Source organism: Typopeltis vanoorti, chromosome 16, assembly GCF_054136105.1.
Source record: "Typopeltis vanoorti isolate ZY-2024b chromosome 16, IOZ_Tvanoo_1.0, whole genome shotgun sequence".
NCBI classification, from domain to species: Eukaryota; Metazoa; Arthropoda; class Arachnida; order Uropygi; family Thelyphonidae; genus Typopeltis; species Typopeltis vanoorti.
In genome coordinates, this window is record NC_143564.1 from 103,540,990 (window position 1) to 103,567,099 (window position 26,110).

General features: G+C 35.1%; 1 protein-coding gene across 1 annotated transcript in view; it reads right to left on the reverse strand.

The window, feature by feature from the left end:
* The window catches only part of LOC150098231 (solute carrier family 12 member 2-like), a 279,194-nt gene that overhangs the window by 133,520 nt on the left and 119,564 nt on the right, over positions 1 to 26,110 (reverse strand). The window contains exons 9-12 of the mRNA XM_090406283.1: positions 25,949 to 26,073; positions 15,367 to 15,582; positions 10,912 to 11,019; positions 6,276 to 6,399 (exon numbers count right to left, since the gene is read on the reverse strand). Of these exons, the coding sequence (XP_090262409.1) occupies positions 6,276 to 6,399; positions 10,912 to 11,019; positions 15,367 to 15,582; positions 25,949 to 26,073 (573 nt within the window). The remainder of the gene's footprint in view (positions 1 to 6,275; positions 6,400 to 10,911; positions 11,020 to 15,366; positions 15,583 to 25,948; positions 26,074 to 26,110) is intronic.

Sequence of the window (26,110 nt, forward strand, 5' to 3'; positions counted from 1 at the left end):
ATATGAGAGTCTTGAGAAAGATTAGAGCTGTGAACAGATGACATCAATGGCAATATCATATTAAAAATGAGGATGTTAGGAAAGAACTTGATATTGTCAGCATCCAGGAATGTGTTAGCAGAGCTAATCTCAGGTGGTATGGTTACTTAAATAGAATGGGAGAGGAAAGATTAGTAAAACAAGTGTTCTCTGCCAGGTTGGCAGGAAAACGACCCAGAGGAAGACCAAGATATAGGTGGATTGATACAGTACAAAGTGCATTAGACGATAGAAATATAAGATCTGATAATGTTGGAGTCTTGACAAGTAACAGACTGATTTGGAGGAAAATTGTAGATAGGAAGTTAGTAACGATGTAAATTTTTCATGTAGTACTGTCATATCCTGTACACCCCTTGAGGGTACATGGCAGGAATTTGATGATGATGAGGGTTTCATAAAATCTAATAGATTCGTCTGACGGCATAATGTCTTTTTCTTGTAATGCAAAATTTCTTCATAGCAAGCTAATGATTTTTTTATTCCTTGCCTTGTGGCTACAATTCATTCCTCTTTAGAATCTATGTCCTCCAAAATCTGCAAACCTTTCTTTTATGATTGTTCTTACTGTGGATTCCTGTAGATCGAACTTCTTTGCTAGCTCACAAATTTTCATTCCGCCTTCAAAATCCTTAATAATGTTGAGTTTTGTTTCCAAAGTCAATGTTTTTCTTTTCTTGCTAGCTGTAGAAGAATCAGATTTGCTTCTTTTGGATGACATTATTATTTTTTATGTGATAAAATTTTTATCAAGAACATAACACTAAACAATCGCAAGGTTTGTAGACTATAAAAATCGTGTATGAATGGAGACAGCGCAAAACACGTCAGCTTGCGACACTGGCAAATGCGGCCGGCGCCTGAACGATACGACTAGAGGTGAGGTGTGAAGTGGGACGGGAATACGTACATATAAGAAACCGCGTAACTCCGGATTCGTGTAAGTCGGGGTAGTGTAAGTTGGGGTATGACTGTACTGATGATGGCAATGATAGTTAATAAAGTTTTTTACATGAGTTTTCCTCAAGTTTTATAATTCATTTCATTATGCCAACTCACAGTATTTCATTACTGAAGCAGTTATTATTATAACTATTTCAATGAAATACCGTGAGATACTGGAGTCAAAGACTCATCGTGGGAGGTTCACGCTGCTGTGTACAAAGATTACCAAACTGCTTTAAACTCATTCAATGTGTCTGCATTCACTATACTTTCAGGCAATGCATTCCACTCATCAACCACTCTCAAGCAAAGAACCTTATAGGACTGGCCCCTTGTTCTTCCCCCACTCTCCTATTTGAAAAAATTTCTCCCACATTAACTTGCTAACAACCCCTTACTAGCTTAAACATCTCAATCATATCTCCTCTTTATAAAATTATAAAACATGAGGCTTTGCAAATGTATTCCCTAATTCTGTTTTCATATCCCACATTCTAAGAGAGTTACAAAAAGACAGTTTTTTTATATTGATTCCATGTGTGGGGTGCAGATGAGGACTGAAATAAAAGTTTATTTATTTATTTATTTATTTTTATTTTTTTTTGAAGAGCAGCAGGTTGTAGTTGTTTGGGAATACTTCATCATTATTATTATTATTACATGATACCTCCAAGGAGTCCAAAGACTCATCAAGGGAGGGCACTTACTCTATAGTTCTCTGTCTCCACTATTCAATTCACCAACTACACCAATGGCATCTACTGCCAACCACCACCACTAGTATTTTCACAGACAATCACAAACATCCATGTCCATGGCAGGATTTGAACCCACAGCCTTTTGGCTGGAGAGTGAATATGCTAACCACTCACTCAACCAGGCCAGCACGTCATGAGGAAAGCTGTTCTAGAGGAGAAAGATGGACAGAATAATAGAAAAGGAGAAGCAGGTTCAATGTGTTTGCAAGTTGCACAGTAAAGGGATGCTGGGCAACTGCTGCTCTTGTATTAACAGGTATAACAGAAAGTGTAGGAATGATAGTTGCCGATTCACTGGAACAGTGATCATGAAAGCAACTGTAGAATAGACATAGGTGTCAAAACACTATGTGCGTGAGATAGAGGCTGAAGTGAATCTATAAGAGAGGAATCATCATCAATGAGCTTAACTGCTCACCTCTAGACATTTTCATAAAATTTCAGAAAATTTTTCTAAAATTTTCAAAAGGCAAGCGTTTAAGAAAAATTTAAATATCCAGACTTGTGTTGGTTATAAATACTATCTTGATGGGTCAATGGCTTATCACAACAACACAAAAGGTAATCTAACAGATAAGCTTTTGTGTTGTTGTTATTATTATAGAAGTTATTATAACTACTTCAATAATGAAATACCATGAGGTAATGGAGAAGACCGTACATTAGTAGAACACATAAAATCAGGAAGTTCAGTTTTATAAGATCATACTGGATATGTTCAATGAGATTTTAACTACAAAAAATAAATTCCACTCCAATGGTAAAAATCAGTGATTATCTTATTACATAAAAAAAAGGCAGCAGAGATGACATCAATAACGCTATAGGCTAACTAGTTCATCACAACTGTACAAAATATTTATATCCATTATATATAGAATCACAAGATATTCAGATGATGCAGAGCCATATGAACAAGCAGGCTTCAGAACAAGAATCTCTACAATAGATCATATTCACACCATTAATCAAATAACAGAAAATGTAAATGAATGTCATCTTTCAGAATATTTAGTATTCTGAAATATAATATTTTGTAGATTTCAAAAAAAAAAGCCTTTGATTCTTTATATCAGTCAGAAATAATAAACACCTTAAAACAACAAGCCATCCCAACAAAGTATATCAGATTATTAAAAACTATCAGAACTATATTCAGTTAGAACATTGGGGAAAGGAGATTTTCATGTTGAGAGAGGAGTTAGGCAAGGAGATCCTAAACTGTCAACTGATCACCTAAACTGATCACCTAAACTGTTTTCTGCTAGATTAGAAAAAGTCTTTAAAAATGCCTCATGAGAAAACTATGGGAATTAATATAAATGAAAAAAAAATTTCAACCATTAAGTAAATGACAAAGAAAGCTTTGTCATTTACTTAACCAAAAAAAAGATTATTATTACCACCCCCAAGACCTCATGGAGTCAAAGACTCATCTGGAAGGTCTTCTTATCACACACACACAGCTCATCATACCATGTTTTAAACACATTCAAACTCTTTGCAGGCACCACATTCTCAGGCAAGGCATTCCAATCATTCACAACTCTGCACAAAAAAAACCTGCCTCTCACTCCCCTACTCACACCCTCTTTATACAGTTTCCAGGTATGACCTCTGGTTCTCCCCTGATCTCCCACTATTCTCTGTAGAACTTCTCCACCATTGATCCTATAACAACCCCTTACCAACTTGTAGGTCTCTATCATATCTCCCCTCTTCCTTCTCTCCACTAGACTCTGCAAATTACATCTTTTCAATCTTTCCTCATACTCGACATTTCAGAGGTCAGAAACTACCTTAGTCAGTTGCCTTTGGACCCTTTCCAACATCTCTTCATCCTTCTGAAAATCTGGTGACCAAATCTGGGCACAATAGTCCATGTGTGGCCTAATCAAAGCCTTATACAACGGAACAAGAATCTCCCTACTTCTACACAGATTGAAAGATTAACATAACAAAAACAAAAGTGATGATAAATTCAGATGAAATTGAACTAAAATTAGAAGATAAGCATTATTGGCATCATGGAGGTCATCTACTTCAGTCAATTAGTTAGTATTAAAGAAAAAGAAGATAAAGAAATGAATAGAAGAATCACACAAGGAAACAAAGCATTTTGGTTTTATAAAGATTGTCTTTAAAATTTGCCTTTATGCTTAAAAAGTGTTATTTAATATGTACATTATTCCAGTGTTTACACATGGAAGTGAGACATGGACAAAGATTAAGGAAGACAGATTGTGTGTGGCCCATAGAGTCCTGGAGAGAAGAAGAATAATGCTCCTCATAACAAAAAAAAGGGATGGAATTAGAGACACAGAGAGAGATGACTGGAATAGAGGATATTGTGAAGTATTGTAAAGCATGTAAATAAGGATGGAGTGGCCATATTAAAATGACAGATGAAAGGCCGGCAAAATTGAGCTGGGTAGATACCAAGAGAAAGAAAGGTCACCAGGAAAAAAGGAAGAAGGTGATTTACAAAGGTTTGACATGAGATGGTAGAAAGTGGCTAAAGACAAAAAGTGCTCAAAAGTTAAGGGGGGCTCCCCCCCTTAACTTTTGAGCTTTATCCCACAGTAGATAGAAAAAGGCTAAAGGAGAAGAAATTAGGAATGTTCTATAGAACATATGCTGAATCAATTCAAAAATAGCTTTTACTTCTGAAGCAGTCTTTAAGATAATGATTTTTCTTCATCTCAGTGTACAAATGGTATGGAGAATGAGATTTGCCAATCAGTCTTACTGTGAACTACATTTTCTTATATGCATCTTGGTGTTCTCTTCTTTTAGCTGTATATCTTCTACATTGTTTGAAACAAGTTAGTTTGGATTTGGCAGTTGCTTCTGTGCTGATAATGAGTGGGCTTCATCTTTGGAAGAGCAGACAAGCAATATTAGCTTGAATAATTGTTTATAGATAGCCTGTGTGTGGTATTTATCAATTTTTTTTTATTCTTTCAAAAATAAGAGACTACTGATGAAGGTGAGCCTCCATAGCTCAGTCAATAATAACAATATGCTTTCCTTTGCATTTAAACCTTTAAACTGAAGTGAAATTAGCCAATCTCATATGGAAGTGACAGGGGTTTTCTAATTTATTATTTAAAACCGAGTTTCTTCTTGGAAACTCGGTTTTAAATTTTATTTTCCTCCTAGATGATGACCTCACCTTGTCACGATAAAGAGGCTTATACATACCAATTTTCCTTTGATATGCCAGAGTAGTTTAGCTACCACATAGGTCTTCCATGATGGACAGGTTGACAGGAAGGTACCAGACAAAGAGAGCATCCTGTCCTATGTAATGAGGAGTTTTGCTAAAGATTGGTATCTTGATCAAGCAAAAATTGATTATTCTCAGATTCAAAAGAGAACTATTGATGATGCACAGTGAATAATGATTAGGAAAGAAAAGGTTAAAGGCTATGGTATTGTGGATTTATTAACTTTAGAGGATTAGCAACTAAGAAAAAGAAAACTAATAAAGCATCTCACAAATAAAATATATCAACATAGCACTATTAGCATTCAAGAAGTTAGCAGAGCTCATTTAATATGGTATGATCACATAAACAGAATGTAACAAGAAAGGCTGACAAAAGAAGTGTTTGATGCAAAGTAATAGACCCAGAGTAAGATCATCATTTTGGAGATGTAACAAAAAACATTAATATAGAAAAAAATTACTGATAGGAAACAAGTAATAATGTAAACATAATTGTCTAGTACTATAAAAGGTATCCAAACTCAGGAATATCTTGATTTATATCTGGAAAACCCAATTTATCTGATTGCTGGCCATACTGCACAAGTTGTGAAGATGTCACATCAGATAATGGCAATGATGTAGAGGACCCTGACATGCAGAAATAGAGAGGTTATGATACTATTGTATAAGACCTTCGTCAGGCCTCATATGGATTATTGTGCACAGATTTGGTCACCTGGTTTTCATGGTGACGAGGATATGTTGGGAAGGGTCCAGAGAAGATTCACAAAGGTGGCCAGTGGTTTGGAATGTGGAGTATGAGGACAGATTGAGAGAATGTAAGTTGCACAGCCTTGTGAATAGGAGGAAGGGGAGGGAGATATGATTAAGACATATGAGCTAGTTAGGTGTTGTTATTGCATCAACATGGAGGAAAATTTTCATAGAATGGGAGAGGGAGTAGGACAAGAGGTCATCACTGGAAACTGTATAAGGAGGATGTGAGCAGAGGAGTGAGGAGAAAGTTCTTTGCATGGAGGGGTGGTTGGTGAGCAGAATGCATTGCCTGAGGTGTAGACACATTGAATCAGTTTAAGGCATGGTGGGATGAGCATTGTGTGCAATAGCATGTACTTCCCATGATGAGTCTCCGACTCCATGGAGATCAAATGTTAATAATAATAATAATGTAAGTTTCATCAAAACAGCTTTTTCAAATTTATTTTTCACAATTAAAATGCACATAAAATATTAAATTTTTCAAAAGTCAATGATATACATGAGATTATATAATAAGTGAAACTGAATAACTTACATACCAATTGCACAACAGCCAAGAGCAATAACAAAAGCAAGAAGATAACCTCTGCGGGGCTCATTATTTATTCCATATCCTTTTGCAAAAAAATAAATTCCAGGAAAAAGTTTATCTTTGCAAAGTGCCTATAATAGAAATACCTTATCTATTATTATCATATTATCTATTAATGATATCTATGTGCTATTTATCATTATCCATCAAGACTAATATGCAAAATATATACTGTACATTAGCACAAAATTTTATGTGCACTAATGTTTCCTTTTCTTTAGTGTTACACAGCGATCAGCATTCATTTTACACAAATTATGGACTCTACAACCGTGTTATAAATAATTATTTTAATTTCCCAATGTTTCAACCTTCATATTAAGGTCATCATCTAGAGTATACACATATATATACAGAGACAAGCTCAATTACATTTCACATAGTATGGTGAAGAGACAATGATTTGATCAACTGTTATTCTACTGGCATGACCTCTAGTGAAAATAAAATAAAATTACAATAAATAAATCAAATAAAATAAAATAACTACATCAAAGCTATATTCTATTTAAGACAACATCAGAGAAACATTCTTTCATATAAATAGTTTTGTTACAGTGAAAATGATGTCCTAATTTAACAAGGGAACTGTTATGTTAGATTTAGGATCCTGGATTATCTATGGTTCTATTTAAAATTAACTCTCAGGGAGAAAGGATAAGTGGGTAGAATATGTGCCTTCCACATGTTTGGGATTTTTAGACCATAATTATTGTTAAGATTAGGGTGATTAATAAGAATCTCACAGGCCTCCTTAAATTTATGTTCTTAGTTTTGGTGTGATGTAAACAACAGATGCTTTTCCAGTCAATTCTATGTAAAGTGTTCAGGGCATGATCAGAAAGACCAGCTTTACCATAGTTATTATTATTATGGGCAACTCCAAGGAGTTGATAGACTCATCTAGGGAGGCCCTAACATCATGTCAAGAACAACTATTCGACATTCACACAGTATCTATCATACCTCGCCTTGAACTCATTCACAGTCATGGCACTCGCAACAGACTCTGGCAGCTTATTCCACTCATTCACCACTCTCCAAGTAAAAATCCTAGCTCTAACACCTTTGCTAACCACACTCTTGCCCAGCTTCCATGTATGGCCCCCTAGTCCTCCCACTACCAGTCCTATTCTCAAAAATATCTTCTGAATTAATCTTATAGAAACCCTTCAGTAATTTGAATTTATCTCAATCATAGCACCCCTTTTCCTTATTTTTAAAAACAACACATAAGTCCACAGTAATAACTTTAATTAATAAATAAGGTAGATATATCATACTAAAACTAATAGTACATCTTCAGTGTTACAAACAGATAGGAATAGAATACAAGTAGCGAACATTCAGTGGATCACCTATTAAAATACAATGTTGTCGCGAGCTAGGAAATGAAAGAAATTAATAAATAATTAATATTTAAGATAATTAGTTTTTTAATGATTACATAAAATAAAAGTCTCCGATCTTCGAGAGAGAGAGAGAGAGGCAATCATTTCGAGATGAATGCCTCTCTCTCTCAAAGATCTGAGAGACTTTTATTTTATGTAATTATTAAAAAACTAATCTTCAAGGTTCCAGATCGAAGATCACAGATCTTCGAGAGAGAGAGAGAGAGAGAGAGAGAGAGAGGCAATCATTTCGAGATGATTGCCTCTCTCTCTTGAAGACGTGAGAGACTTTTATTTTATGTAATCATTAAAAAACGAATTATCTTAAATATTAATTATTTATTAATTTCTTTCATTTCCTAGCTCGCGACAACATTGTATTTTAATAGGTGATTCACCTAATGTTCGTTACTTGTATCCTATTCCTATCTGTTTGTAACACTGAAGATGTACTATTAGTTTTAGTACGAAATACCTTATTTATTAATTAAAGTTATTACTGTGGACTTACGTGTTATTTTTAATAATCATACTATGCCATAGTATAATTATAAGAATTATACTCTAAAAATAAGAATTGCCCCTTTTCTGCCTATCAACCAATTTCTGCAACCCACAAATCTTCAACCTGTTCTCATAAGGTTCATTCCATAGACCTGCTATCATCTTGGTCACTCGTCTCTGGATCTCTCCACCTCCTTCCCATCAAGAAGAAACCCTGGCACCCATATCTGAGCACAGTAGTCTAGATGGGGTCTTATCAAGGATCGATACAGAGGAACAATAACCTGTTTGTCTCTGCATGTTAAAGTATTTTTCAGCAATCAAGTCATTTGATGAGCTGATTTAGCCTCTTTTGTGATGTGCCCCCTAAACTTCAACTCCCTATCCACCAACACTCCCAAATCCCTGGCCTCGTCAATCTCCTGGAGTACGGTTTCACCAATGTGATATACTGCTGCTAATCTTTTCACCCCAAAATGCATAACCTTACACTTTGCCACATTAAATTGACATCCATTCTCCTTAGCCCTTATTAAAGGCAAGCAAATTAGAAACAAAAGCATTCCTAACAAATTATTAATTAATTAATTTGTAATAACTGTGAACAACTGCATCTCAAATTATAAAAAGATTGTGACCTCATTGCAGTGTCAAAAAGCAATGCAAATTTTGAGATTCCATTGGGGGGGAGAGAGAGAGAGAGAGAGAGAGAGAGAGGTTGAAGAAATGTTGATTGCAGAGTTTAGTGGATAGGAGGAAAAGAGGTGATATGATAGAGACATTTAAGTTAGTGAGAGGATTTTATCAGATTTATCCAGTGAGATTATAAAGTGAGTAGAAGGCAAGAAGGGGAAAAACCAGAGGTCATCTCCCTAAAAGTTGTATAAGAGTGTGGTTAAGAGGGCTGTGAAGAGTAGATTTTTTAAATGGAGAATTATCAGTGAATGGAATGCATTACCAGAATGTGTTGTTAATGCAAGGAGTGTTAAGGATTTTAAGATTCAGTATGATAAACATGTTGTCAGTTGAATGAACTCCCCACAATGAGTCTGTCGACTCCATGGAGGGTACAATAATAATATAAATACAGACAATATAGAATAGAATATATAGAATAATATAGGATATATGTCTGTTTATATTTATTTATTATGTGTATCTACAACTCTGCTAGCTGGAATTTGGTCACTGCCTTCGTAGAAGTTGTGGATTTTATTATCATATTCTGTTTGATTCATTACTACAGTAGTATTATTACTTTTCTTTTGTTATAACAATATTCTGTTATTGTATAACTCTTTTAAAAAGGTATGATTTCTTTTTTGTGGAATATTAATATGATAATTAATATCTGTGAGGCTTGGATTTGGCCAGGATGTTAGCTACATCTAAGCATATGCTTAGATGTAGCTAACATCAAAGCTAACAGCAAAGCTATGACCTTGACTTAATGCACTAACAGCTTCTACCATTAGGGCAACGAAGATAAGTTTATGGTGATACAATTGTGATGTAATTCCTGTTTGCACCACTGTATGATGATGTTGGAGGATTTAAAATTTCTGCTTGTGCCAGTTCAGGATTTAAAATATCACATGTTTCATTGCTTAGAATGTTGATAGCTATATTTATTTTGAGTTCCACACAAGTAGTACTAACTTTTTCACATAACACTGCTAGACTAGAAATTTGTAAATACATTAAGCCTTGATTGAATGAAACTTACTTTTAATTCTGACATAATTTGGGATGTATATTAGTGTCTTGGCATTTTTTTAAGAAGTCTAACTTGTTTAGCTACTGTGCAAATTTCAACTTCCACTTATCAAATTGCCATGCTTTGCATTCAATAATATCTCAGTGTAGAATCCTCAGATGAGGAAAGGCTTATGTGTTAGTAGTTCATGTTGAGTTTTTTTTATCACGGTTTAATTCACAACACAAGACACTAATAAGAAAATAAATAATATATTTATTATTGATTTTCTCAGTTGCAGATATTTTACTGGTTTTAGATAACAGTGGTAGCAGTATAAAATTGTAACAGCCAATACAAAGAACTAAAGTCCTAATTGGCATCATTTATTATAATTTATTATATAAATGTATACTATCATAATATATTATATATACTGTGATATATTTTTGTATATTATATAAAAGTGGTGTACATAAACGCTAATTGCAACTGACTAGTTGATTGTCAAGAATATATTCATATATACCTCTTAAGACAGCAAACTATTAAGAACACGCCGTGTTCTTGATAATGTGTAGAAAATTATTAAGACAAGGTACCAAACCACTTTGATGGACAAACACTTGGATTTGTGCTTGTGAAATGCTCTGAATAACTGCACCCCAAATTAAAAAAAAAAAAAGATTGTGGCCTCATTGCAGTGGCAAAAAGCAATGCAAATTTTGAGATTCCATTGTAAAAACATTGTTGCCACCTAAGTTATTAAGAAGAAAATACAGGAGTATTATCTTCTGATAATGCTCCTGTTTTTCTCTTTCATCAAATCCCACACACTTTATACCATTCACCCTCTTGTACTCCTAAAAAAAAAAAAAGCATATGCTATTTTGAAGAAACTTATACTTACTAAAATTTAGACATTTTTCTGACAATGTAAATATACCATTGAAATATAATATGTTAAATTGACTTTTTCAATGTTAACATACCTGAAAAACTTTTGGAGCACTAACCAAGCTAGCCAATGCTGAAGACAGAGTAGCAGCAAATATTCCTGCATATATTATAGGCCCAAAAGCAGACACCATTTCCATGACCTAGTAAAGAATATAAGGTATCATAATTTTTATAAATTCCTCTATGTAAAAGTCAATGTTTTTTGTATATCTATTATAAAAATCTGTACTACAAGACTTATTACCATCAAAATTTACATGACCTTCACACATTCAGGGGAAGACTGTAGTCAAAGAAAAAGATCAAAATCTTCCATTCTACTAAAATTATCATCCACTATAATTAAAATTATAATAACTGAATTAACTTATGCAAAACATTATTTATTAGTAGAATTTTTGCCTGAGTATCACAGGAATCTTCAGTACATGTATAAAGCTAATTACACAACTGACAATTCCAAAAGGCGCCACCTAAGTAGCTAATGTAAGATAGGAAATTTATTGACCTTTTTTTGTTAACTTATTAAAAAAAAATATTTAAAAAAAAAAAAAAAATATATATATATATATATATATATATATATATATATATATACAGGGGATCCTCGAGTTACGTCGGAGATCTGTTCCTATGGACCGACGTAAGGCAATTTTCGATGCAAGTGGAATTACGATAGCCTAAGTTACTTACCTAACCTAAAACACCCTAAAGTCATACGTATATATTAAGAAACAGAACTAGGTCATAGGAAAATGAAAGGGAGAAAATAATTACTGTATAGTACAGTATAGAACAAGAAGCCTTTCCATCTCAATCACGAGCCTATTACGTTTTTTCATAATCGCAGTCGATTGCATGGGCGCTAATCCTTTCACATGTTCAAGGATGCAAACTTTATCCTTGATAATAGTCCTGACTGTGGTACGACTTAAGTTCAATACGCGGCCGATGTTCGTTGCCGTTTCTCCCTTTTTTGCAATTTTAATAATGTCTAATTTCACTTCTAATGTAATGGCTTTCCTTTTCTTACATCTGGAACAAAATATCATGGATGAAATTAAAAGGCAGAGTCTGCCTTATGTTTGGGAGCCATATTAAAGAGTACAAAGTCACAAAAAAACACAAACACAAAAGTGAGAGAGCGGATGTAAACAAAGCATGTGGTACCCAATGAAGAGTGTATGCTGGGACCCAAGCGACGCCACTCTCCCAAACAAACACCGTGTAATGGCGTATTCTTCTGCCGCACTCACAAATAAGTTCGCCCACGACATTTGAATTTTACATCGCGCTGCTTCAAGTTGAAATTTATTTTTTAAATTATTTATGGGATTACCATCATAAAGTCGAAACAACGCATGTCAAGGACCCCTGTGTGTATATATTTATATATATATCACAATCAGCCATTGTCGATCCACTGCTGGATGAAGGCCTTTCCAAGATCACTCCAAAACTCTGTCCATGGCTCTCCTTTTCCATGTCACTCCTGCAAATCTGAAGATATCATCAATCCACTGTGACTTAGGTCAGCGTTGTGGTCGTTTTTCTTCTCGTGGAATCCAACCCAGTACTTCTTTTGTCCATTGCTGATCTTGTCTTTGAGCAATATGCCCAGCCCATTGCCACTTCAGATGTTTCACTCTTCCTATGATGTCAGAGATTTTGGTTTGATTTCTTATCCATGTATTCCTTTTGTGATCCAAGCTTGTGATATCAAGCACACTTCTTTCCATATTAAATTGTGTTGTTCTTAATTTTTGAATTTCCTTTGCATTCAGTGTCCATGTTTCACAGCCATATGTCAGTATAGGAAGAATATACTGGTTAAAAACTTTTTCTCTTCAGGCATAACAGTAGTTGGCTTTTGAATATTGAATGTAATTTTCTAAATGCTTTCCACCCAAGCCTGCACCCTTTAATTTCGTCCATGATATTTTGTTCCATTGATATCTGTTGTCCTAAGTATATGTAATGATCTACTTGTTTAATTTCCTCGTTATTGATTTTTATTATTTCTGGTTGGACATAGCTATTGAACATAACTCAGGTCTTCTTTAGGTTTATCTTTAGGCCTGCTGTTCTGCTAGCAATTTGAAGTTCATGGATAAGAGATCCAATTCTGATTTATAAAGTACTATCTCCCACAAAGGGGATAGATGTAAACCATCGGATCTGTTCAAGTTAGGAGAGTGAAGTAAAGTTTCACATGTTTCGACTTTTGTGAAGGACTCTCATCTTGTTCCAATGAACTCTATGTCTAGTGTTGATGACATGTTCTGCAAGTCCAGACTGTTCAGGTTCAAGGTATTGAATATAAGACTGGTATTCTTCTAGCCAAATAAAGGCAGATCTTCCTGTTTGTCCAAAATAAGATAATCCACAAGAGCAAGGAAACTGGTAGACACCTGGATAACTGAGATGTGGAAGCTTGTCCTTTGGAGAAGTGAGAAAGGTGGAGATTTTTCTGAATGGTCGAAAGGCAAGAAAAATATTTAGTGGTTTTAAAACTTTTGCTATGGATCCTTGATTGAAGTGCATTTAATTTCAAGAGAAACTGTTGTAGTTCATCAGAAGAGCCATTCCAGATAACAAAGATGTCATCTACATATCCGAACCAATGAGTAGGTCTAGGAGAAATGTTGTCAAAACATATTTTTGATAAAAATTCAAAGAGGTCCGAATGATTATTCAAATTTAGAGAACATGGCCAGCAAATGAATGTTACAAAATGGAGTAGGAAAATTTTAAACCAGAGAAGATCAAAATGAAGGCAGAATACTTTCATTTTGATTCTAGGTTAATTCTTTGATATCAAAGGAATTATGTACAGTAAATTTGGTACCCACTTGTTGTTATCAAAGTCTTGTAAATGAGGAAAATTACTTCCTTATTCTTGCATGTCAATATTTGTTTCAGCGTTGCAATTTTCTTTTGATTTCTATTCACAGTCTTTGCAACGTGGTCCCTGAACTTCAACTTGCTATTTACTAAAACTGAATCCACTAAAACTGCAGCCACTCCTGTAGAGTTCTGCTGCTTGCTGCAACAACATCAAAGGATCACACTGATTCTGAAAGATCTTGCTAGGTTCATATCCTTTATTATTATTATTATTATTATTATTATTATTATTATTATTATGACACCTCCTTGGAGGTGTCATGTAATAATAATAATTATAAGGGTACTCTGCTACGCACACCTCTCACCATCTCCCCTACTACACACAACTATCAACATCGACACCATCTACTGCCCATCACAACCACTATCGACAGTATTTATTGTCTGTAAATTGAGTGTGTTCTGATAGCTGATTTGTCTGTACATTGGATGAAAAACCCAAGTTTCTGGGAGAAAAAATCCTGCTACCTCTGTATGAGATCTGCTAACTCACTTTCAATTGAAAAAGCCCATATAAAGATTCCGCTCATCACTACGAGAATCGAACTCAGGCTTTTTCCAATGAAAGGATGCAGTGTACCATTGTTCTTCTAATTGCACTATGATTTAATAATTGAAGTAACTGAAGGTATGTAGTGTCTGATCTGTATATATTATTACTATTGCTATTATTATTACTATCATAATACAGGTGTCTCCACAGGGTCACAAGAATCATTGTGTGAGATTCATTATTCACACAACTAATCATTATTCAACACAATACCCATCATACCTCTCCTTAAACTCATTCACGGATGAAGCACTCACAACCACCTCTAGCAACCCATTCCATCCATTCACTATCCTCCAAGCAAAAAATTTAGTCCTTAACCATTCCAAACCACACTCTTACACAATTTCCACTAGTGACCCCCTGTTCTCTCCCTTCTTGCTGTGTACTGAAAAAAAAATCTTCAGTGTCAATCCTATAAAACTCCATTAATAAATTCCATGCTTATATCATGTCTCCTCTTTTTCACCTATCAGCTCATTTTTTGAAGCCCACAGACTGCCAATTTATTCTCATAGGGAGCATTCTGCAATCTTTGTCATATGACTCTTTATCCTCTACACCATTACTTCATTCCCATGGAATCTGAGAATCCAGGTGTGACCTCTCATTAAGGCCTTATACAGGGGAACAATAACATCTCCATCCTTGCTTGTTAGTGTGTTCTTCACCACTTAATCTGATGTGCTGTTTTGGTCACCTTTGCAATATGCCCTCTAAACTTCAACTTCCTGTCTAATCACCCCTAATCCCTGGCCTCATCATTTTCCTGCAGTTCAGTTCCGTCAATATAGTACATAGCTTGTAATCTCTTCCAAAATGCACCTTACACTTGGCCACATTAAACTGGCAGTCATTTACCTTTGCCCGTATGGAAGGTGAAACTAGTTAGTAATCTTGGTAAGCATTACAAAAGGAGGAAAACAAATTGCTATTAGTGCATAATGACTAACTACTAAATGTTACTTAATTCAACAAAAACAAAATAACAGCATATGAACAATAATAAATAAATAAATGCTACCTGATAATGGTTCATTAATCCATATTTGCATCCTTGAATGCTACAATTGGTAATCACTTCTTTAATATTAGCATCTTCAGTCTCATTTAAAAGATTTACAAGTCCATTGGCATCTCTGTAAACAGTACTTCCTGCAGTTATAGCAAATAATATGTATGAACCTGTGGTTAGAAAAATGGCAAGCAGTGTTCCTTTTGGTATAGCCTTCTGAGGATCCTAAAAATAAGAATGTCCAAGCCTGATGTTTTTTAAATGAAAGGCCCACTCAATAATTTAATTATACTTTAATTGTCATGAAAGGAAAGAAAGGAATTTAAATAAAATAACATTTGAAAATGAATAACCAAATTGTAAGTTTCATATATAAATACAAACAAAAATAAAAAATAAATTACAGTGAATAACACAAATTTATTCGAGGAAGGACCTAAACACCATAAACAAGAAATATCCAACATTTGCACAGTATCTATCATACTTTGCTTTGAACTCATTCACAGTCTTGGCACCAACAACAGACTCTGGCAACCTATTCCACTCATTCACTACTCCCCAAGCAAAAAACCTGTTCTAACACATTTGCTAACTACACTATTACTTAGTTTCCATTGATGGCCCCTAGTTCACCTACTACTACTAACCTGTTCTGAAAACTTCCTCTAAATTAATCTTGTAAAAACTTCCTCAGTAAATTGTATGTCTGAATCATATCACCCCTTTTCCACATATCAACCAGTTTCTGTAACCCACAAATCTTCAACCCATTCTCATAAGGTTCATTCCATAGACCTGCTACCATCTTGGTCACTCACCTCTGGACCCTTTCCGTCTCCTCCTCATCACCAAGAAACCCTGGTGCCCAGATCTGCATGCAATAGCCAAGATGGGGTCTTATCAAGGCTGGATCATATACCAGATCAAAAACTGTATCATATACCTATATTCAAGGACTCCTTCACAAGATAAAACATGAGCTTGAGTGAATGGAGAAACAATTGGCTGTGGCACAGAAGAATGGAGAATGAAAGAAAGAGTGAATGGGAAAAGCATAAAAGTGCAAGAGACTGAGAGAAAAGAGATAGAATTGTATGGGTATTCTATGATAAGAAGTGTACTTAATGAGAAAGTGACAAAAGCATGTTTTCCAGGTGAGAAGATAAAGGATGTTAGTGATGCTGTAAGTATGCAGAAGATCAGAGTGAATGAGTTGATTGTATTGGCTGGCACAAATGACTTGAAGGGTGAGAAATATGCAACGAGAGAAGATATGAAAGAGCTGTTAGAAGCAAAAAAAGAATAGCAATGAAGTAAAGATTGAGAGTCTACTGCTTTGCTATGATAGAACAGAACCAGGAAAAAGAGTCATGATTGCCAATGAGTTAATGAGAAGATTGTGCAGAAGGAATGGTGTGCAGTTTATTGATGTATGGAGTGAATTTGATGAATGAAAGGATTTATATATCCTGCCAGACTATATTTAAATGGTTTTGGAGTAAGATGTTTGGAGAAAGTGTTGTTTAGTGAGAGTGTGGGAGTGCAAAACCAGGGAAACTAGATATATTAAGGAGGAGGAAATCAAGCATGTGTGTCTGGCCACTCCTGTGATAGATGAGAATGGGTATACAGTAATGATTATGCAAATGGATTTCACAGGTCTCCAATTTAAATTGGTTAACACAAATGCAAGAAGTATCAGGAATAAGAGTGAGGAGTTTCTGGCACTCGAAAGTTCAACTTAGCCAAAAATTATGGGCATCCGTGAGACCTGGTTGACTGAAAATGATATAGTTACAGGGATAGAATATAAAGGGTATTGTATTTTCAGGGAGCATAAAAGGAACAGGACAGAAGGTGGGGTATTGTTGATGATAGCTGCAGAATTACAACCAACAAAATTAGAAGTTAAAGGAGATATTAGATCTTAGGGAGATTGTTCATTTGAGGCTGTCTGACACGAGATAGAGTCAAATAGGACAAAATACATTGTTCAGTGCTGCTATACACCATGGGGGGGGGGTCCACAGGAAGATGTAGATGCCATGTAACAACAGATTAGCATAATGAATGTAGGCAAACAATTATTATGGGAGACTTTAACTATGGGGACATTAATTGGAGGGAGCAAAGGGGGCATGGCAAGATGGAAGTGGAATTTATACAGCTACTAAGGGATAATTATATGCAACAAGATATTATAGAGGGGACAAAGGGTTTGAGGTTGTTGGACCTGATAATAGCATCAGAAAGTGCATCCATAAACAAGGTAGACACTCTGCCTCCAATGGGGGGGGGGGGGGAGTGACCATGCATTCTTGTTCTGGGAAGTTGCCAAATATGTGGAATTCTCTTCAAAAAGGGGTTTATGTTCAACTATAAGACTGGTGATTATGAGATACTCAGGGGTCATCTTGGAACAGAGCCATGGCTTGAGAAGCTACAAGAAAATAATGTCAGTAGTGCATGGCAAGTGGTTAGAGTTTGCTTGAGAGTAGCAGTATCAGACTGCATACCCAAGTTCAGGAGGATAAACCAAGTTGGAATTAAGGGATGACTAGGGATATAAAGCAAGAGTTGCAAAAAAGGAAAACATTGTGGAGGAAATATAAAGAAAAAAGTGATCAGTATACACACGAGCAGTACAAAGTGCAAGCAAGGGTGACTAGTTAAATAAGGAAGTCATTAAATAATCATGCTATGAGAGAGAATTAGCCAAACAGGCCAAAGTAAACCCCAAAGAGGTTTTTCATTATGTAGCAAGTAAGAGGGAAAATGACTATGGTAGAATGACTTTAAACAATGCTCATGGTAGGAAGATGACTGAACAAAAAGGAAACAGTTCAGTTGCTGAGTGATCATTTTGCAAAGTTGTATCAATTCAGGTAGTGACTTTACAGTTTCTGATGTTACCGAGATACATATCATTGAGACATTGAGGTAAATGAACAGGAGATGTTCAGCATATTAAAAAATATGAAGGTGAACACAGCTGTGGGACTGGATGGCATATCAGCCCATGTACTATGTGAATGTGCAAGAGAATTGGTAAGTTGTTTCTGAAAATTAGATTGAATATTGAAAATATAGATTGAATGTTGCTGAGACTTAGATTGAAATTGTTCAATCTAAGTCTCAGCTCTGGTAGGGTTTCAAGGGAGTTAGATTGAACAACTTCACCAGAGACAATGTACCAATTCTCTTGCACATTCATGTAGTACACAGGCTGATATGCCATCCAGTTCCACTGCTGTGTTCACATTCATATTTTTTTTAATATGCTGAACATCTCCTGTTCATCTACCTCAATGTTGATATGTGTCTCTGTAACATCAGTAACAAGAGGGTAAGATAGTACCATCGCATTGGCTGGCCAAGTGGTTAGCGTATCCGCTCTCCAGCCAAAACTCTGCAGGTTCGAATCCCACCATGGGCATGGATGTTTGTGATTGTCTGTGAAAATACTAGTGGTGGTGATTGATAGTAGATGGCGTTGGTGTAGATGATGAAGGCAGTTGTGGTTGGTGGCATGGTGGAACTGAGAGTTATAGAGCAGGTTCCCTCTCTCGATGAGTCTTTGGACGCCATGGAGGTGTTACATAATAATAATAATAAAGGTGACTCCAAGACAGAGGTAGAAAACTAGACTAATTAATATATCAGGAGTGGTTGTTAAAGTATTGGAAAATTTGGTGAAAGATAGAAAACAACAGTGAATGGATAGGGATGCGATATTCTATAGTGGGCAGCATAGCTTTGTAAAGGGTAGGTCCTGTCTTAGCAATTTATTCACATTTTATAATAAAGTGACAGCAGCATTGGATAAAGGTAATGGCTAAACCATGACTTTTCCAATACATATGACAGAATACCACATGGAAAAATATTACAAAGACTGGAGCAAATGGAAATGGATATGAGGCTAGTAGCATGGATAGGGGAGTGGCTGACGGACAGACACCAGAGAGTAGTATTTAGTGGAGTGGAATCTAGCAATAGTTGATAAAGATGATGCAGATATCCTGCAGGATGATTTAAATAAGTTGGCATTGTGGGCAAAGAATAATGATTGTCAATTTAATGTTGCAAAATGTAAGTTTATGAACTTTGGGTTGAAAAGGTTGCATATGGTGTATCATATTAATGGTATTAGTTTGCAGGAAATTGATGAGGCTAGAAACTTGGGGATAATAGTGGACAAAGAGTTTAAGTTCAGAGGGCATATTGCAAAAGTTGTTAAATAGCTAAACAAATTACTTGGATATTGAAAACCAAGCTAACAAGTAAAGATAAAGAAGTTATTATCCTTCTTTATAATGCTATGATTCAGCCACATCTTGACTACTGTGCACAGATTTGGTCACCTGGGTTTCTTTGGGACGAGAAGGTGGTCAAAAGGATTCAGAGACGAGTGATCAAGATAGCGACAAGTCTGTAGAATACTCCCTATGAGGATAGGCTGAAGGTTTGTGGATACAAAGTTTAGTTGATAGGTGAATAAGAGGAGATATGAAAGAAACTTTTAAGATATTAAAGAGGTTTTCATAAAATTGATGCATGTGAAAATTTTCAATACATAACAAATAGTCTGATAATGTTGGAGTCTTGACGTAACAGACTGATTTGGAGGAAAATTGTAGACAGGAAGTTAATAATGATGTGATTTTTTTTTTTTCATGTAGTACTATCATATCCTGTACACCCCTTGAAGGTACATGGCAGGAATTTGATGATGATGAACAAATAGTCAGAGAACTAGGGGCCATCCATAGAAGTTATGTAAGAGTGAGGTTAGTAAGGGAGTGTGGACCAGAGTTTTTGCATGGAGAGTAGTGAGTGAGTGGAATGGATTGCCAGAATTGGTTGTGAGTTCCCTGACAGTGAATAGATTCACTGAGAGGTATGATAGGATTTGTGTGTATGATGATTGATTTGGGTCTCCCATGATGAGTCTCTGGACTCCATGAAGATGCAATAAAATAATAATAATAATAATTCAATAAAAACTGTATCATAGAACAGTAATCAATAAAAACAGAATGTTACTTTGACATGTTTTGCTGTCTTTATGGTTAACAGCATCTTCAGAAAGACATTTAACACAAATTAAAAACACTCAATGTTTCTAACAGTTTTTATTTCCACAAATTGAAAAAATAATGGATTGATCATTTTAATCATGTACCATTAGACACATCATGCATAGCCTACATTGTTGTGTAATCGCTGTATGTGATGGTATAAGAAAGGTCATGAATGTTACATACACTGATTAATGACTTCCAGATATAATGACGTATTCAGTGCACCTTGCTTTTTATTTAGTGTCTTTAGGGAAACGTAGCTTTCTCCATTACCATAAAAACAAATTGGGTATTATCAGAATCTTAATAAATAGAGCTTTAAATATACTCAAGAATAATAAAATTAAAAGAAAAAAAGAACTTAAAATCCTATTTGGTCATTTCCTCCAAAATAGCTACTCAAAGAAATTACTAAAAAAACTTATTTTCCAATGAGCGTTCCCATGTTAAGCAAAATTAATTACAAAGACAGACTCCTTACCATATGTTGGTAACACATCAAGAAAATAGGACAATTATTAAAATCAGGCAATGTCAGAACCAAGGAATTATATTTTATGATAGCTAGAAGTCATTAAATAGTGTATGTAACATTCATGACCCTCTTATGCCAGCAATCACATATAGAGTTTACACAGCAATGTAGAGACTGTGCAAGATGTAATGATACATGTGATTAAAACTATCAACTATATTTTTTCAATTGCTAAATATCTTCCTGAAGATGCAGCTATAAAGGCAACAAAACTTGTCAGATTAACATTCAGTTTTTTTAATGAATAAAAGTCTATGGGTCAAACCAGGTTAATCATTTGTACTTGATATAAACTACTGACTGTGAGTGAGAGAGAGAGAGAAACAGGTTTTCGTTCAGAGATATTTATCAAATAGACATTGAGAAGACTGAACAAGGAGAAGGGACTGTTCTGAATGCAAAAGAGAGCCAAGAGCAAGAGAGGTGAGAAGGAAAAGTGGCAGACATGTGAAATACACTACTTGAAAGAGTAGTAATGTTTGTGGATCCTGCCTATGAATTGGCTTAAAGGGAGATATTCAGTTGTTTGCTGATGATGCAAAGTTGGGTAGCACAATACAAAATCAAACTGATGTTGAGAGTTTGCAGGATGATTTAAATAAGCTGGCAAAATGGGCAAAAGGTAATGGATGTCAGTTCAATGTGGAAAAGTATAAAGTTATGCATTTTGGGATTAAAAGATTACCAGCTGTGTACTACATTGATGGAACGGTACTCAAAAAGATTGATGAGGCTAGGGACTTAGGGGTGTTGGTGGATAGGGAGATGAAGTTCAGGGGACATATTGCTATGATGTCCAAGACTGCACTTAGGAATACTTGGTTATTGAGGAACACACTAACACCCAGAGATAAAGAGGTTATTATTCCCCTTTATAAAGCATTGATATTTCCACATTTGGATTACTGTGCTCAGGTCTGGTCACCTGGATTCCTTGGAGATGAGGAGGTTGTGGAGAGGGTTCAGAGGAGAGTGACTAAGTTGGTGAGTGATGTAAAAAATGCTCCCTACATTGATATTTTGAGAGTTTGTGGATTGCAGAGGTTGGTTGATAGGCAGAGAAGAGGGGATATGATAGAAACATTTAAATTACTAAAAGATTTTTATAAGATTGATGCAGGGGAAATGTTTCAGCTATGTGATAGTGATGGAAGAACAAAAGGTCATCCCTGGAAATTAAGGAAAAGTGTGGTTAACAAGAGTGTGAGATAGAGGTTTTTCACCTGGAGGGTGGTGAATGAGTGGAATGCATTGCCTGACTTAGTTGCGAGTTCTTCGTCTGTAAATGACTTCAAGAAATATGATAGATATTGTTTTGATAGTTTGGGTCTCCAGCGATGAGTCTACTGACTCCATGGAGATACCCATAATAATAATAATAATAATAAAGATTGTACCATAGGTTTACATTAATATTAGTGCTGTGGATGGATTGCAGGTCAGATAATTCAGAAATCCTATTGTAGAGAACAAACATGAAACTAACTTTTTCCAACTACTTCAGATCTTCAGTATGCAGGGTTATTGTCATATAGGTAATAAAATATGTCTGCTATCTAAATTCATCTACAGTTTCTACAATAAGGCTCTTTATTCCATTAAGATCCTATATTAATAATTATCATCTTGTTAATTTTTTTTTAAATTTTTCAGGAACATTAAATATTAAAATATTCTCATTAGATATTTCCAGTTAATAAGCTTAAGGTAAGATTATAGAATAGAGGTGGCCACAACATGGCTTGCGAGCTGCATGCGGCTTGCATACATGAGTCACACAGCTCTTCACAATCTACTAGGAAAAGATAAACAAAAAGGAAAGAGGAGACAACAAAAAAGAGAAAAAGAGAGAGAGAGAGAGAGAAAAACAGGGTTAATAAAAATGACTGCAATAAAAAGTTTAATTCCAAACACATTAAATGAAGTTTACTTCGAACAATTAGAATAATTTTAAAGTCAAAACACATATATAATTTTAGTTACTTATTTACTAGTAGAGTTTTTCCTTGTGTCCATTTTCTTAGTAAGCTCCTTAAAATTAGGTGTGTAATTAGTCAAAGCAGTTCTTACAAGCTCGTTACAACCTCACCATGTGCACACTCACTTACTCTCATACCATCACATCAGTCAAAGGTTGCAGCTCTTAAGTCTTACAGGAATTATTTTAGCTCCAAAAGGAAGCGTAGTTGGCCACCCCTGCTATAGAATATATGGTTGTGAGACCAGAATAGGTTACAGAAATGGTAATGCCTTGAACAGAACAGTAAACAAAACAGTGCTTTTCAATAAATTATTCATAGGATAATGTGCCAAAGGAGTAACTGTTCAATCCTGTCTCACAGATTCACTATTTCACCCCTGTCTTTCTAAAGGTATTTCTATGGAAACTGTGGAGGTACCTACAAAAATGTTGAAAGTTTTCTTTTGTTTGTTTGTTTTTGCTTTCCACTTGGTTATACATTAAATTAAAGATTCCAGAACATTTTAATAACATGTTACACCTTTTCTTCACTTGTATATGGGCTATATATGACTTCTGCATTACTTCAACCTTAGTATCTTTTCTGGATCTGGCTTCCACTGATGAGACCTCAATAAAGGTTGAAGCCAGTCTGAATAGTGACCCTTCCTGTAAAGCATAACATTGTACATACCCAAAAGTATGTGTGCTTTGCAGAATGGGATACTAAGGCATTAATGTGAAGTCATTAGCCTTCTTTATACAAGTAGCCTAGTTGTGAAGATACTCCACATGCATACTTTGTTTGCTTATAGTTGGATAAAGGATTAAACAAGAATATAATTTCTTGGCATCTTTAATTTACTTGTAATAGGTATGCTAAAAACATTATGGCAAAAATGAAACCTCATTAAGTGAAATAAATGAATAAATGAAGAACATGGGGAAAATGGCTTGATGTTAAAATCAAGTGTGAGGCAGACTATACATTCAGCTTTATACTCGATTTAACATGAGTGATGTCCCTACTTACACCCTGATTTAACATGATTGAGTTTATGCTCTGATCTACCCTGATCATAATTAATATGGTCTGCCCTGATCATAATTAATATGGACCATATTATTAAGGAACGTAATATTAAACCTGACGTCAATACAGGAGATATTACACTCTGTTTTCTGCTCAATGCAGAAGTCATCCTCTTAAACAAATCTGCAAGAAATCATTAAACATCTCCAGCCAAATTAAATAGCTACTGTGACAAGTTTAGATGAAAATCAGCATCAAAAACAGATTTTAAAAACCAAAGGGAAACTAGAAACAAACAGGTGTTTAAATCAAAAACAGCAGGCAGAAGACAAAGATACAGTTAGGATTGCTTTAAATCATAAAAGTAAGGGATGATCCAATCCAATATTACAAGTTGGTCATAGGTTCACAATTCGGGGAAAGTTGTTGTCAAAAAACTGATAAGGATAGCATGTATTGGACAGTGATTTATATGGATTTTGCTAAAACATTTGATCAAGTACCATATATTAAACTACTGCTGAAATTGAGCAGGACAGGGATGGATAATCATTTAGTAGCTTGATTACAGCAATAGTTGACTAAGAGTCAGTACATTATATAGGGCAGTGCCCCCCCCCAAAAAAAGGAAGGTGACAAGCGAAGTGCCACAGGGTTCTATTCTGGGACTGCTCTTGTTTAATTTATATATCAATGATATAGTTCAGGGTGTGAGAGGAGATATTCAGCTGATGATGTTAAATTAGTAAGAGCAATGTCAGGAAGTTTTGTTTAATTTTCTTGCCCTGAATACATTCGGTGACCTCTTGTTACAAGAGGTCACCGAATGTATTCAGGGCAAGGTCTGATAGTTATTGCAGTTTGTGAGTACTTGGCCTCCAGCAAGGAGTCTTCAGACTCCAAAACTTAGAAGTAATACAAATATCACATGTTGCACCATCATATTATTATTTTTTTTTTTATGATGATGATGATTCAAGCCTCCATGGAGTCAAAAAAACTCATCGTGGGAGATCCATCCTAGAAAACACAAAGTCTATCATACCACTCCTTGAACAAATTGACCATTCATGCTCTCACCACATTATCAGGCAATGCATTCCATGGGTCAACCACTCTCCATGCAAAGAAACCACTCCTCACCCTCTTGCTCACAGCTTCCTTTTGTAACTTCCATGGATGGCCCCTTGTCCTCACTTCTTTCCCCTGTTCTACCAAAAAAGAACTACCTGGTGTCAACCCTGCAACTGGTACATTCTTTATATGGTATATATATCTGGTACATTCTTTGAGAGTGTACCAGATATGATGATTTACCAGAAACTGATAATAATTAAATACAATGGCTGCTAACTGAACTGATAGCTTTAGCATGCTTCAGCTTCAATTCAGAATCATCTTGTAATGAAACAGGCATAGTAATAACCTAACAACTTTATCAGGGATTTATGAAACAAAAGTAACATTAATAAATCTGAATAGCATAGTGACAATGTATTTAGAATATAAACCTTAACTTATATAAACAAGCCACAGATTTTTGGTGAAGTTAACTTTCTACAGAGAAGACCAACATATAGGTGGATTGATACAGTAAAAAGTACCTTAGAAGATAGAAATATAAGATCTGACAATGTTGGAGTCTTGACAAGTAACAGACTGATTTAGAGGAAAATTGTAGATAAGAAGTTAGTAATGATGTAAATTTTTCATGTAGTACTATCATATCCTGTACACCGCTTGAGGGGACATGTCAGGAATTTGATGAACTTTCTACAGAAATCTATACTGGGCTATATAAAGTAACAGCTTCTGGATATAATAATTATGTTCAAATAATGCCAGTCTATAAAAAGAGATCTAAAAATGTAACAATAAATGTAACAATTCAAGTAAAAATACAGTGCTGTAATAAAGTTAAACAGAGTTATAAAGGAAAACAAATTTCAAAAAATAGCCTAATTAAGGCTGCATACCTTAAGATCACCTGAAATGTTTGCACCTGCTAAAATTCCTGTAGCAGCAGGAAAGAAGACTGAAAATACTGAAAAGAAACTTTCTCCTCTAAAATCAGGACCAAAATTTTCTGCAGCAATTTCACCTGAAGTCAAAGAACAAAAACGTATGCAAATAAAAAA